We start from the raw sequence: 13,218 nt of genomic DNA on the forward strand, positions 1-13,218 counted from the left end.
GGTTTGAGGGGGGATCCCGGCCCTGGGGGGGGTGGGGGTGGGGGTGGTGGTGCAGGGGAGGTCCCAGTGCAGAGATAACCCACCCCCACCCCCATACAGGAGCAGGTTTTGCGGGGGGGGGGTTCCCGGTGCTGGGGAAGGGGGTGCAGGGTGGTCCCGGTGCAGGGATGTCCCCCCCCTGCCATGCAGGAGCAGGTTTGGGGGGGGTGATCCCGGTACTGGGGGGGGTGCAGGGGGGGTCCCAGTGCAGGGATGCCCCCCCCTCCCGATACAGGAGCAGGTTTGGGGGGGGGAACCCGGTGCTAAGGAGGGGGTGCAGGGTGGTCCCGGTGCAGGGAGGATGCCCCCCCCGATGCAGGGGAAGATGGGGGGGGGGTGCAGGGTGGTCCCGGCGCAGGGATGCCCCCCCCCCAATGCAGGGGAAGATTTTTGGGGGTGATTCCGGGCCGTGTCCCCCGGGTCTATTTTTTTGGGGGGGGGGAGGGTTTGTGTCCCGCTGCTTCCTTAGTGGGGGGGGGGGGGGGGGGGTAGGTGTCCCCCGGGGATGCCGAGGCGGCGGCGGGGAGGGAGGAGTGGCGGGGCGGGGGGGGGTCCCGTTGCCGTGTCCCGGAGCCCCCGACCGCGGCTGCCGGCGGCCTCCCCCGTCCCGCGGGCGGAGCCGGCCCCCGCCGCCCCCCCGCCCCCCGCCCGGCCCCCCCCCCCAACCCCGGCAGCCGAGCGGCGGCGGCGGCGGCGGCGGCGGCGCGGGGGGCGCGGGCGGAGCCGCTGCCGGTGCCGGCCCCGCTGGCGGAGCCGCGGGTCCCTCCATGCCGCCATGGCCCCCGCGGCTGCCCGGCCCCGCGCCGCACTCGCCCTGGCCCTGCTGCTGGGAGCCCTCGGTACGTACCGGGGATGGAGCGGGGGGGGCGGGGGGGGGATGTCGGGGCCGGGGGGTGGGGGTGGACACACACGGATCCTGCACCGGGGGAACCGGGTGGGCAGCCGAGGGTTGGGGGGGGGTCCGCGGTCCCGGGCAGGGGCTGCATTCCTCTGCAGGCAGCCGGGGGAGGGGGGGGGGATCCCCTTGCCGGGGCTGGATCCCCCTTGGGGGGGGGGGGGTTGGATCCGCTGGGGAGGGTGTCGGATCCGTTGGGGAGGGGGACGGATCCCCTCTGGTGGGGGGGGGGGGGGGGGCTGGATCCGCTTTTCATGGGGCTGGATGCCTTTGAGGGGGGCTGGATCCTTTTGCCGGGGGCTGCATCCCGTTGCGGGGGGGTTGCATCCTCTTGCAGGGCGGGCCGGGTCCCCTTGGAGGGGGCCGGATCCCTCGCGGGGGCGGGGGGGGGACCTGTGTCCCCTTGACGGGGGCCAGATCCCTTTGAGGGGGGGCTGAATCCCCTTTTAAGGGGGCTGGATCCCATTGCGGGAGCTGCATCCTCTTGCAGGGCGGGCTGGGTCCCCTTGCCGGGGGCAGGATCCCTTTTGGGGGGGCTGGATCCCCTTGCGGGGGGCTGGATCCCTTTAGGGGGGGGCTGCATCCCTCGGGGAGGGGGGGGGGGGCTGGATCCCCTTGCCGGGGGCAGCTGGATCCTGTTGCAGCGGGCTGGATCCCCTTTATGCCCGGGGTGCATTTGCAGGAGCCGGAGGAGGGACTGGATCCCTTTGGAGGAGCTGGATCCTCTTGTGCTTATGGGGTGCACTTGCAGGAACCAGAGGGGGCTGGATCCCCTCGTAAGGGGGCTGGATCCCGTGGCAGGGGGCTGGATTCCATTGCAGAGGGGGCTGGATCCTGTTGCACGGGGCTGGATCCCTTTGCAGGGGCTGGATCCGGCTTGCGGGGGGGGGGTCGGGGGGGGTCGGGGCTGGATCCCATTGTGTGCAGTGGGTGCATATGCAGGGACCAGAGGAGGGCTGGATCCCCTTCCAGGGGGGGGCTGGATCCCCTTGTGTGTGCGGAGGGGGGGTGTGTGTGTGCACTCACAGGATCCAGAGGAGGGCTGGATCCATCGGGAGGGGGCAGGATCCCGTTTTACAAGGGGATGGATCCCATTTGGCAGGGGGGGCGGGGGGGCTGGATCCCAGTATGTGTATGGGGTGCACTTGCGGGAACCAGAGGAGGGGCTGGATATCCTTGCAGGGAGGGGCTGGATCCCTTTGTGGGGGGGCTGGATCCCCTTCCAGGGGGGCTGGATCCCCTTGAAGGGGGCTGATGGCTTTGCGGGGGGGGGGTGGATCCCCTTGCAGGGGCAGGAGAGGCCGGTTCCCCTCACTGGGGGGGCTGGGCCAGGGGTAGCTTGGCTTGGGGGGGGGTGTTGCAGAGTTGGGGGGTGATGTCTGGGGTTGCCGTGGGTGCTGGGGGACCCATGGAGCCGGGGGCTGCTGTGGGTTTGCCCCTTTGATCCCTGCGAGAGACTGTAAAATACTTGGGGTGCAGCGCCCCCCCCCCCCCCAAAATGGCTTGTCATGGTGCTGGTGGGTGCGAGGTTGAGCTGGTGGGGACCCACCAGGACATGCCCCCCCCACAGGCCTCTGCGTCCCCCCCCAGGGGTGTGGAGGGCACCTCTGACACATCTTTTCTCTCCTTGTCCCCCCTCCAGCATCCGAGTGGCCCCCCCAAAACGCCAGCGAGGCCGAGGGGAGAGGCTGGGAGGGCTCCCTGGAGAGCAGCTCCCCGCGGTGGGACCCGGCCAGGAAAGACCCCCCGGGGGGGCCCAGCAACGGCAGCGGTCCCTGGGGGGCCGTGGCGGGCAGCGAGCCCCCAGCGGGACCCCAGCTAGATCCCCCCGGGGGGGACCCGATGGCCACCACGGACCCGGCGGCCATGCCGGAGGGGTGCGCGGGTTGCGCCGGGGAGGGGGACGCCAGCGCTCTGCCCCCCAAAGCCGGCTCGGCGGAGGATGGCCAAGCGTCAGTGACCTGGCCCGGTGACAGGGGGACAGTGGCACCGGGCAGCCCCGAGGAGCCGGGGAGCGGCGAGCGGCCCACGCAAGCCTCCTTGCCCAGCCCGGGGGTCTTCGGGGGGCTCACGGCCGCCCCGCCGAGCCCCCCCAGCCCGCAGCTCGCCACCGACTCGGCCGAATCTGACCTGCTGCTGGCGGCCGGGGGCTCAGCCGTGCCGCAGACCCCCGTACCGGGGGACCCCAGCCCCATGCCAGGCGCCGTGGGGGACTCGGGGCTGTGGGTGGCCGCATCCAGCCCGGCCCCGGCGCAGGGGGCTCGCGGCCGGACGGATCTGACCTGGCTGGAAGAGCCCATCACCGCCGTCACGGGCCCGGCTGAGCCGCCGGCCGACCAGACGGCCTCGGAGATCATCGACGTCGACTACTACGACCTGTTTGAGGGGGGCGAGGGGATGGGGGGCTTCCCCGGGGGAGGCCAGGGGGCGGCCGGCTCGGCGCGGCGGCGGGAGCCGGAGGGGGCGGCCACGCCGTGGGCCCTCCACGAGCTCTACGACGACTTCACGCCCTTTGACGAAGCCGATTTCTACCCCACCACCTCCTTCTACGCCGACGGGGACGAGGAGGATGAGCTGGAGGAGGATGAGGAGGAAGAGGAGGAGGAGGAAGATGGGGGGCTGGAGGACGAGAATGGCTACCGGCCGCCCCCCTCGGCCGTGCCCGGTGCCCAGCCGGCGCCGCGGGACCCCCGACCTACCGGCCGCCGTGACGTGGCCCCGCCGCAGCCCTCCGGCGTGGCGGGGGGCAGCCCCACGGTGCGGCCGCGGCCAGGGGAGCGGGGCCAGCCGGAGAACGGCACCGAGTGCCGGAGCGGTTACGTGCGGCACAACAGCTCCTGCCGCTCCGTCTGCGACCTCGTCCCCAGCTACTGCCACAACGGCGGCCAGTGCTACCTGGTGGAGAGCCACGGGGCCTTCTGCCGGTAAGGGACGGGGCCGGGGATCCTGGGCCTGTGGGGAGATGGGGGGGGCGCATGTGGGGGCTCTCCATCCTTGTGTCCCCTATCCCCGGGTCTCCATCTCCAAGCAGCCCGTTCCCAGGCTCTCCATCCCCATCCCTGGGTCTCCATCCCCTGCGCACCCCATCCCTGGACACTCCATCCCCATCTCTGGGCTCTCCATGTCCAGGCACCCCATTCCCGGCTCTCCATCCCCTGTGCATTCCATTCCTGGGCTCTCCATCTCCGTGTACTCCATCCCTGGGCTCTCCAGGCCCCGTGCACCCCATTCCCAGACTCTCCCTCCCTCTGCATTCCATTCCTGGGCTCTCCATCCCCTGTACACCCCATCCCTGGATCTTCATCCCTTGTGCACCCCATTCCCAGGCTCTCCAGCCCCCTGCATCCCATTCCCAGGCTCTCCATCCTTGTGCACCCCATTCCCAGGCTCTCCAGCCTGCTTCATCCCATCCCTGGGTTCTCCTTCCCCGTGCACCCCATCCCTGTGCTCTCCATGTCCGAGCTCCCCCTCCCTGGGCTCTCCATCCCCATGCACCCCATTCCCAGGCTCTCCATCCCTCTGCACCCCATCCCTGGTCACCATCCCCTGTGCACCCCATCCAGGTCCCTTCACCCCCGCAGCGCCATCCCGCCGGGACACGGAGGGGCTTTCCCTGCCCCCCGAGCGGCTGCTGGCCAGGAATTAGGTCAGGGCCGCGCAGCCGGAGCTCCGGAGCGGCCGCGCTAATCGGCCCCGGCAGATTGCGCCCGGGGAGAGCCGATGTGCGCTACGGCTCGGCACGCGCCGTGGGGCTGGCATCGAGCCCGGCTGCACCAGGGGGTGGACACGAGCATCCCCCCGCCCCTCTTTCCGGTGTCCCCCCACTGTCACCCATCTCACCTGGCCCCAGTGTTGGGGGGGGGGGGGTCGCACCCCTGGGGGGGGGCCGCGTTAATCTCATCCCCCACCAGACACCCGTAATCCCCCCGATTAGAGATGCCGGTGTCCCCTGAGGACGCTCTGTGGGGTGGGGGACACGTTTGCGGGGTGGGGGTGGGGTGGGGTCCCTAAGCGTGTCCCCTCGCAGGTGCAACACGCAGGACTACACGTGGCACAAGGGCACGCGCTGCGAGGCCATCGTCACCGACTTCCAGGTGATGTGCGTGGCCGTGGGCTCGGCCGCCCTGGTGGTGCTGCTGCTCTTCATGCTCACCGTCTTCTTCGCCAAGAAGCTCTACCTGCTCAAGACGGAGAACAGCAAACTGCGCAAGACCAAGTGAGTGGCCTTGGGGACAGGGTTGGCACCCCCCCCACCCCCCCCCCCCCAAAAAACTGTCCCCAACCCCTCCGGGGTGCCACCTTGGTCATCGGCAGAGGTTTGGGTGGGCTCAGTTCTCGGTGGTGGCACCGGGGCTGGATGCAATCCCGTCCCCGCGCGGTGTCATCGGGAAGCCCGGTGCCGATGGGGACATGGTGACGGTGGGTGGGAAAGCTCCCGGAGGCGGGTGGCCTGCGGGGACGTGGCTTGCGGTTCCTGCTCCGCCGTTAATCCTTTAATGCCGTTCCTGACTGGCACCAGTTAATCTGCTGCACTGGGAGCTGGGGCCACCGGCTGGGCTCGCCACGCTGCCCAGGGGCCACCGGAGATGGTCCCCACTGTGTCCCCGGGGACAGGGCTGGGGGGGGGGGGGTGGGGGGGGTGGTGTGTGTGACCCCAACCGTCCCCTGTCACCCCCTGACCCCAGCGATTGCTGCCCGCCTCCCTGGAGCAGGGGAGGAGAAAGCCCTCCCAGCCTGGGTCCCTAATGAGCTGTTAATTAGTGCTTGGAAGGGCCAAGTGTAATTAGCAGCGAAACTCCCTGCCAGCCCCTGGGGCTCCCTCGCCTCGGGCTGCCCCCACCGCTCCCCTGCCTGCATTTAGCCCCGACCCCAGCCCCGATCTGGGGGGCATTTTGCCCCAAATCTCCATCCCTGGGGACATTTGGCCCCCAAACCCCCAGATCTGGGGGCATTTTAGCCCCAAACCTTCATCCCTGGGGACATTTAGCTCCCAGACCTCCAGAGCCGGGGACATTTAGCCCCCAAACCCCGAGGGCTGGGGGAATTTACCCCAAAAGCTCCAGATCCGGAGACATTTGCGTCCCCCCCCCCCCAAATCCTCAGAACTGGGGATATGTAGCCCCCAACCCCCCCAGAGCTGGGGATATTTAGCCCCAAACTCCCCCGATCTGGGGGCATTTTGCTGCAAATCCGCAGATCTGGGGGCATTTAGCCCCAAATCTCCATCCCTGGGGACATTTAGCTCCCAAACCCTAGATTTGGGGTCATTTAGCCCCCCCCGGGTTCCCAGATTTGGGGCATTTAGCCCCAAACCTCCATCCCTGGGGGTATTTAGCCCCCAAACCCCTAGGGCTGGGGGAATTTACCCCAAAAGCTCCAGATCTGGAGAGATTTAACACCCCCCCCTCCCCAAGATCGTCAGAGCTGGGGATATGTAGCCCCAACCCCCCCCCCCCCAGAGCTGGGGATATTTAACCCCTGAGTCCCCAGATGTGGGGGCAGTAACCCCCAAACCTCCATTCCTGGGAACACTTAGCCCCCAAACCCTAAATCTGGGGGTATTTAGCCCCAGACCTTCATCCCTGGTGACATTTAGCCCCCCAACACTAAATCTGGGGGCATTTAGCCCCAAGCCCTATCAAGATCTGGGAGCATTTAGCCCCCAAGCCCCCAGATCTGGGGGGTATTTAGCCCCAAACCTCCCTCCCTGGGGACGTTCAGCTCCCAGACCTCCAGCAACGGGGGCATTTCCACCCCTAACATCGGGTTCACCCCGAAACGCGTCGGGGGGCACGGGGGGGGGTGCTCGGTGATGTCCCAGGTCTCACCGCCGCGCTCTCCTCTCCCCCCCCCGGCAGATACCGCACCCCGTCCGAGCTGCACAACGACAACTTCTCCCTCTCCACCATCGCCGAGGGCTCCCACCCAAATGTAAGGAGGCTTCGTCGCACCGTCGTCCCCCCCCTGGTCTCCCGCCTGCTGTCCTACCCTTGTCCCTCTGTCTGCTGATGTCTCGTCCGTCCCCCCCCTCCATGACCCCAGCACTGCCTGGGTGACGGTGTCACCACCAGATCCCTCTGTACCCTCCTGTCCCCATCCCACCATGGCCACCCCTCCATCCCCTCGCTGCCGGGACCTGCCCCGAGTACCCAAACCGGACCCAGGCCGGGCAGGGGGTTGGTGTCACCCCACTGTCCCCCTGCCCCATCCCCTCCTGCCCACGTGGCATGTCTGGGAGCCACCATCCAGAGTCCCCCCTGGTGGCTTTGGCTCTGCCAAGGGGTGCGATGGGGACAGCCGGTGCCACGTGGCTCCGGCAGACGATGGTGGCCGGCTGCGGCATCGCTGGGGCAGGACCGGCGGGTGATGCCGGAGGACGAAACCCTTCGGGATGCTGCTGGCGCGGTCAGGATGCGGCCGCCCGCATCCGTCCCCACTCCCCCCCTGCCAAGGCTGCCCTTCCAACCTCCTCTTTTTCGAATCGAAACAGAGAGAAGCGAAGGGCTTTGCCGAGCGCGAGCCGGAGGAGGAGCGTAGGTCCCTCTAGCCTTTGCCTTAGCCCACTGCCGGTTTTCCCCCGTCTTTCGACCGCCTTTAGCAGCCGTAGCGTCCGGCCACCCTGGCAGGAGGGTCCCGGAGCCGGCTCGCTCCCCCGCTGCCGAGAGGATGAACCTCGGGATGAATTCGGAGCCGCTCCCTGGCGTCTCGCTGGGGTCCCCTCCGGGATGCGGAGGGCTCGGTCCTGGGATGGGACCTCGGTGCCCGGGACGCAGCGGAACAAGGATGCGGAGGGGTCAACACCCCTGGGAAAGGGGTTTTTGGGGACATGTGGAGCAGCCTCTTCGCCGGGCGAGGAGCTCGGTGCCCATCCTGCGGGGTTTGCTGTGGAGCCGATGGCATCACCCCGGATCAGCTGGGAATCACCCATAGGATCACTGCTCAGAAGATGGAGGGTTCCCATCCCCATATGAGCCGGCCCTTGGGTGTCCCCATCCACCTGCTGCGTGGCACCGGGGGCACCGTAACCCCTACGATGCCCATCCAGGGCTCGTCCTGCCCCACCAGCACCGACGGCGATGCCGGGATCATCCGGGCACAGACGTTACCCAACACAACCAGAGCTCTGCCCCGGTGCCATCGGGGGCCGCTCTCCCCATGGATGTGGGACAAACTCGGGGCACAGCCCAGCCCCGGTGGGGGGAAGATGCTCCCGGAAGCCATGGGGGGACATCGGGAAGAAGCATCGCTGGCTTTTCCTCCATTGGATCCATCCAGCGGCATGGGGGGGGGCCGGCTGTACGCTAACGAACCGCAATAAATCCAACCCCTCGGGCCTCCTGCCAAGCGCTGCTCGGGGAGTTGCTAATTGGCGTGGGGCCGATGAGACGAGCCGGGCTGGAAATGGGAAGAGAAATGGGATGTCGGGGGGAGGACGGCGGGGGCGGGGGGGATGGCTCCCGTGGTTGGTGCGGCTCTGGGCTGCTGTTGGCGAGCGGCTTTGGGTGCTGGTGGCACCCCGAGGTGGGGGACCCGTGGCTGGGAATGGCAACGAGTCACCGCAGGCGGCTCGGACCCTGTCGGCTCCCCCCGTGCCAAGGTGTGTGCTGGTTGGGGGGGCATTTACCCTTGGGCATCCCTGCCCTGCAAGGTCAGGATGCTCGGTTGCCGGTGGGGACATCGATGCCTTCGGGAACTGGGACTTAGTCCCACTGCAGGTCACCCCCTCCCATTGCAACGATGTTCCCTGCCACGGTCATCCTGACCCCCCCCATCTCTCCCGGCAGGATGACCCCAGCGCTCCCCACAAGCTGCAGGACTCCCTGAAATCCTGCCTGAAGGACGAGGAGCCCTTTAACATCCACAACTCGACGTCGCCCAAGCACGACGGCGGCGGCGGCGGCAAAGGGGAGCAGGAGGGCGGCGAGCTCAACTGCCTGCAGAACAACCTGACGTGAGCAGGGCAGGAGGAGGAGGCCAGAGCCGGGGGCCACCCCTCCCATCCCCGTCCCCGTCCCCCCCAGCTGGACAAATCTCCTCTCTCCTCCCCACCCAGTATCTCATTTTTTTCTTTTTTTTTTTTTTTTTTTTCCCCCGCTCCGTGGCATGCTTTGGTGTGTTTTGTACAGAGGAAAACAAAAATTAATTAATGATGATGATGATAATAATAATAATAATTAATAATAATAATACAAAGCCAAAGGCTGTAAACGGTCTTTGGCCGCGTCGTGTCGTGGGGGTGTTCGGTTTGTGCTCCGTGTCTATCGCTTGCGTTAGTTCCGCGCTGTGATTTCTAAACCTTTGCTGTCCTGCAACTGACTTTTTTTGTACTTTGACCCCACTTTTTTTGAAATACGAGTAAAAACGACAAAAAAGAAAAAAAGAAAAAAAAAAAAAAAGGAAAATCTTGAAATAAAACTTTTTTTTTTTTTTAAAAGTTAAGCCTCTTGCCGGTGCCTGCGATCTCCTGACACACACACACACACACGGAGCAGGTCCTCGGTCCCTGCTGCCCCAGGGTCCCGTCTGAGCATCACCCCCGGGGGGGGGGTGGAGGGTGCCTGGTGCCCCCTCCCCCAGGCACCTCCCCGGCTCTGCCGGGTCAGGGGTACAACGCGTCCCACCAGAGCGGGGACTCTGCCATCCCGGCGACGCTCGGGGGGGCAGACGGGACACCCTGGGCTGTTTGGTGGAGGTGTCTGGGTCTGCTCCATCCCTGTCCCCACCATGGGGTCCCCCCACCTTGGGAGTGTAGCCGTCACCCGACGGCGTGTTCCCGGCCACCTCCTGCCCAAACAACTGCCTTTCGATGGGATGTCAGGGGGATTTGGGGGCAAAATACCCCGGGTTTGTCCCCTCTCACCTCCTCGTTTCCATCTGGCAAAACCCCTGGCGGCTTCAGTGATGCTGGCCCGCCTTCTGACGGTGTAAATCAGAAGCAGCTCCCCGCCCCCCCTCCCCGATTGTCATCGCCCTGGGACCAAGGTGGGGATTTTCTCCCTGGGGAACCCCAACACTCCCACCGCCCTCCCCTCCGGCCGCGGCTCCGTCCTGCTTCCCGCAGGAACTGATTTCTTCCAGAGACGGATTCACCCACGAGCCAGAACTCATGGCTCCTCGGGAGAGAGGAAACGAAGCAATTAATCAACATACAATATTAAGCGTGCCACGCATCAGGGACGCGGCCGGCGATCTCCCCAGGGCAGGTAGGAGCTAAAGCCGCAGCTCGGCGTGTTTTAGACGGTGCCGATGATTTCCACCAGCTGCTAAATAATTAATTCTCAGCTCACTTGGGGAGATTAAAATACGAGGGGTGGTGGTGGGAGCCGGCAGCCGATCCCGGGGGTCATCCAAAGCGGAGCGAGCCGCTGGCCGGCACCATCGTGGCTTCGGGTTTTGCTGTTCCCCTTCCAGCACGGAGCTGTACGACAGGTAAAATCATGGATAAAGCAGCAGGGGAGCAGGGACACAGCAATAAAAGATGGCTGGGGCCAAGCCCGGGGGGGAGAGTGACGCGCTGGGGGAGCAGGAGCCCGGCCAAGCGGAGAGGAGATGCCGATGCCCAAAAAAACCTCATGGAAAGGCAGACTGTCCCCGGCACGGGCAGATGTTGTGTGTGAGCTTCCCGTGGGACTGGGTGGGAGGGAAAGGGAGCCGGAGTGGGATGAGCATCGCTATGGCAGGAGGGAGAGGACCCGTAATTGTGTATGAGGAGGAAGAGAAGAAGAAATGGCTACGGACACGTGTAAGGAAGGGGATGGTGGAGGAGATCGGGAATGACATGGGGTTGTAGGTGAGAAACGCCTGCAGGGCCATGGGGAGGTGGAGGGAAAGGGCTCTGCGGGGATGGGGGAGGCCACCCCACGTCTCCAGCTGCCCTTGGAGGGAGTCGGCGGGGCTGGATGCAGGAAGACGCGGGGTGGGATGGGGCGGATGAGGAGCGAGTCCAACCAGCGAATATCCAGCTGCATGGTGGGCTCTGGAAACTCTCGACTCCTCACTGGGATCCTTCCCGACGGCGCCTGCAGGTCCAGCTGGACGCTGCCTGGGGAGAGAAGAAAATCCCCTTTGCAGGGAAGAAGCAGCCGGTGTAATGCTGGTCCCTTCACCAGCCAGAGAAACCTCATCCCTGTTTTGCTGGGCACAGTGCAGCCACTCCATCCTGGATGGTCCCACTTTGGAAGTGAAGGTGACATGGCACAGCCCCTCCATCATGGATGGTGACCACCTTGGAGGTGAGGCTGGCACGGCACAACCCCTCCATCACAGATAGTCCCGCCTTGGAAGTGAAAGTGACATGGCACAGCCCCTCCATCATGGATAGTGACCACCTTGGAGGTGAGGCTGGCACGGCACAGCCCCTCCATCACAGACGGTGGCCACCTTGGAAGTGAAGGTGACATGGCACAGCCCCTCCATCCCAGATGGTGCCACCTTGGAGGTAAGTCTGGCACAGCACAGCCCCTACATCATACATGGTCCCACCTTGGAGGTGAGGCTGGCATGGCACAGCCCCTCCATCATGGATGGTCCCACCTTGGAGGTGAGGCTGTCATGGCACAGCCCCTCCATCATGGATGGTCCCACCTTGGAGGTGAGGCTGTCATGGCACAGCCCCTCCATCATGGATGGTCCCACCTTGGAGGTGAGGCTGGCACAGCACAGCCCCTCCATCCCAGATGGTGCCACCTTGGAAGTGAAGGTGACATGGCACAGCCCCTCCATCATGGATGGTCCCACCTTGGAGGTGAGGCTGGCACAGCACAGCCCCTCCATCCCAGATGGTGCCACCTTGGAAGTGAAGGTGACATGGCACAGCCCCTCCATCATGGATGGTCCCACCTTGGAGGTGAGGCTGGCACAGCACAGCCCCTCCATCCCAGATGGTGCCACCTTGGAAGTGAAGGTGACATGGCACAGCCCCTCCATCATGGATGGTCCCACCTTGGAGGTGAGGCTGGCATGGCACAGCCCCTCCATCCCAGGTGGTGCCACCTTGGAGGTGAGGCTGACACGGCACAGCCCCTCCATCACGGATGATCCCACCTTGGAAGTGAAGGTGACATGGCACAGCCCCTCCATCCCATCCCAGCCCCTCCATCGTGCATCCGCCCTGGCTCAACATGGAAGTGCCCACCTTGGGAACCTCCCAGGTGGGGAAGGTGGCAACTGGGGTTGCTTGTCCTTCGCCACCCATTTTTTGCCCTGTGGGATGAGCCCAACACGTGGTTAAGGTGGGCAGTGGGGGACCAGCCTCTCCGAAACCTGGGGTGGCAACTCCTCGGTGTTACCCCTCGTTTAAGAGCAGTGGGGGGGACGCGAGGAAGAGTCGGGGGGACAGGTGTCATCCTCAGCCCAGCACTTGGCTGCAGCTGCTCCCCCACACCGGCTGCAGGGACTTATCAGGATTCAGGGCAAAATTGGGTCACAAAGATTTAAGCACGTCTAAAGATGCTCCTGTTCATAATACACGTTAGAGAGTGGCGGGTGGTATTTGTCCCCCCGTCCCTCTGCTCTGGGGTCTGGGTCTGACCCCCATAATCCCCCTCCTGGCTGTGCCCCCTGCTCCGGACCCTACTCACCTACCGGCCGCACTCCCGTTTTCCACATGAAGACACAACCTCCGTTCCCCGTCTCATTCCAGATGTCCATGAGCCCTGGAGCCCCATCTCACTCCGGGGTCAGCATCCCTCGCCGTGCCTCGGTGTCCCCCCCTGGGTGACGGCACATCCCCAGCCCGCGGGCTCTCCTCCTGCTCTGCCTTTGCTGGAGCACCGAAGGAGGGAGGAGCACGGTTTAGCACGCGTGGGTGCACCATGGGGACGGAGGGGGACAGCCAGGGTTACCCGAGGGGCTGGGCTCCCTGGTCTGACACGGGGAAAGCGGGGGGGGGGACGACAGCGAGGAGCATCCGCCGTGTGCCGTGCCAGTCACCAGAGCCGATTTCATGGGCCCTGTGGAGGAATTTGCCTCCCAGCCAGCAAAGCAACACATGGGCTTTAATCAAACCCCTAATCGCTTTGAAACGGCGAGGTTGCGGACAGCTATTAAATTTAAATGCTTGGTTAGTTTGCCGGGGAGGGGAGGTGGCCTTTTGTGGCCGGGCGAGGGCTGGCACGGGACGCGGGGTGCGAAGGGAAGGGAATTGGCATCGGCACCGGGTCTGCCCTCCTCGCTCCGTCGTCCTCTTTTCTCTCGCAGACACATAACAGGATTAGAGCCGCGACCCCGAGACAAGGGGCCTTTCTTCCTTTTGACGAGCTCCGGCTGCCTGAAACAAAACAGCC

At 65.5% G+C, this 13,218-nt stretch overlaps 1 protein-coding gene across 3 annotated transcripts; it reads left to right on the top strand.

Annotated features, from left to right (window-relative positions):
* Positions 1-723: 723 nt before the first annotated feature.
* Positions 724-9,327, top strand: CSPG5 (chondroitin sulfate proteoglycan 5). Of its 3 annotated transcripts, none has more exons than XM_063324191.1 (5): positions 724-878; positions 2,577-3,858; positions 4,962-5,150; positions 6,793-6,865; positions 8,719-9,327. In XM_063324191.1, exons 1-5 carry the CDS (start codon positions 815-817, stop codon positions 8,887-8,889), a joined length of 1,779 nt encoding a protein of 592 aa, XP_063180261.1. In that variant the 5' UTR covers positions 724-814; the 3' UTR covers positions 8,890-9,327. The 3 variants fall into 3 exon arrangements, with proteins under 3 accessions (XP_063180261.1, XP_063180262.1, XP_063180263.1); XM_063324192.1 differs by lacking the exon at positions 8,719-9,327 and adding an exon at positions 7,425-8,710; XM_063324193.1 differs by lacking the exon at positions 8,719-9,327 and adding an exon at positions 7,533-8,710.
* The last annotated feature ends 3,891 nt before the right edge of the window (positions 9,328-13,218 follow it).

The sequence above is a fragment of the Chroicocephalus ridibundus genome, chromosome 2, assembly GCF_963924245.1.
Source record: "Chroicocephalus ridibundus chromosome 2, bChrRid1.1, whole genome shotgun sequence".
Classification (NCBI taxonomy): Eukaryota; Metazoa; Chordata; class Aves; order Charadriiformes; family Laridae; genus Chroicocephalus; species Chroicocephalus ridibundus.

Coding starts and splice junctions, on each gene's coding strand:
- CSPG5 (XM_063324191.1), top strand. CDS start 815: ATGGCCCCCGCGGCTGCCCGGCCCCGCGCCGCACTCGCCCTGGCCCTG. Junction 879..2,576: donor CCTGCTGCTGGGAGCCCTCG/GTACGTACCGGG, acceptor TCCCCCCTCCAG/CATCCGAGTGGCCCCCCCAA. Junction 3,859..4,961: donor AGCCACGGGGCCTTCTGCCG/GTAAGGGACGGG, acceptor GTCCCCTCGCAG/GTGCAACACGCAGGACTACA.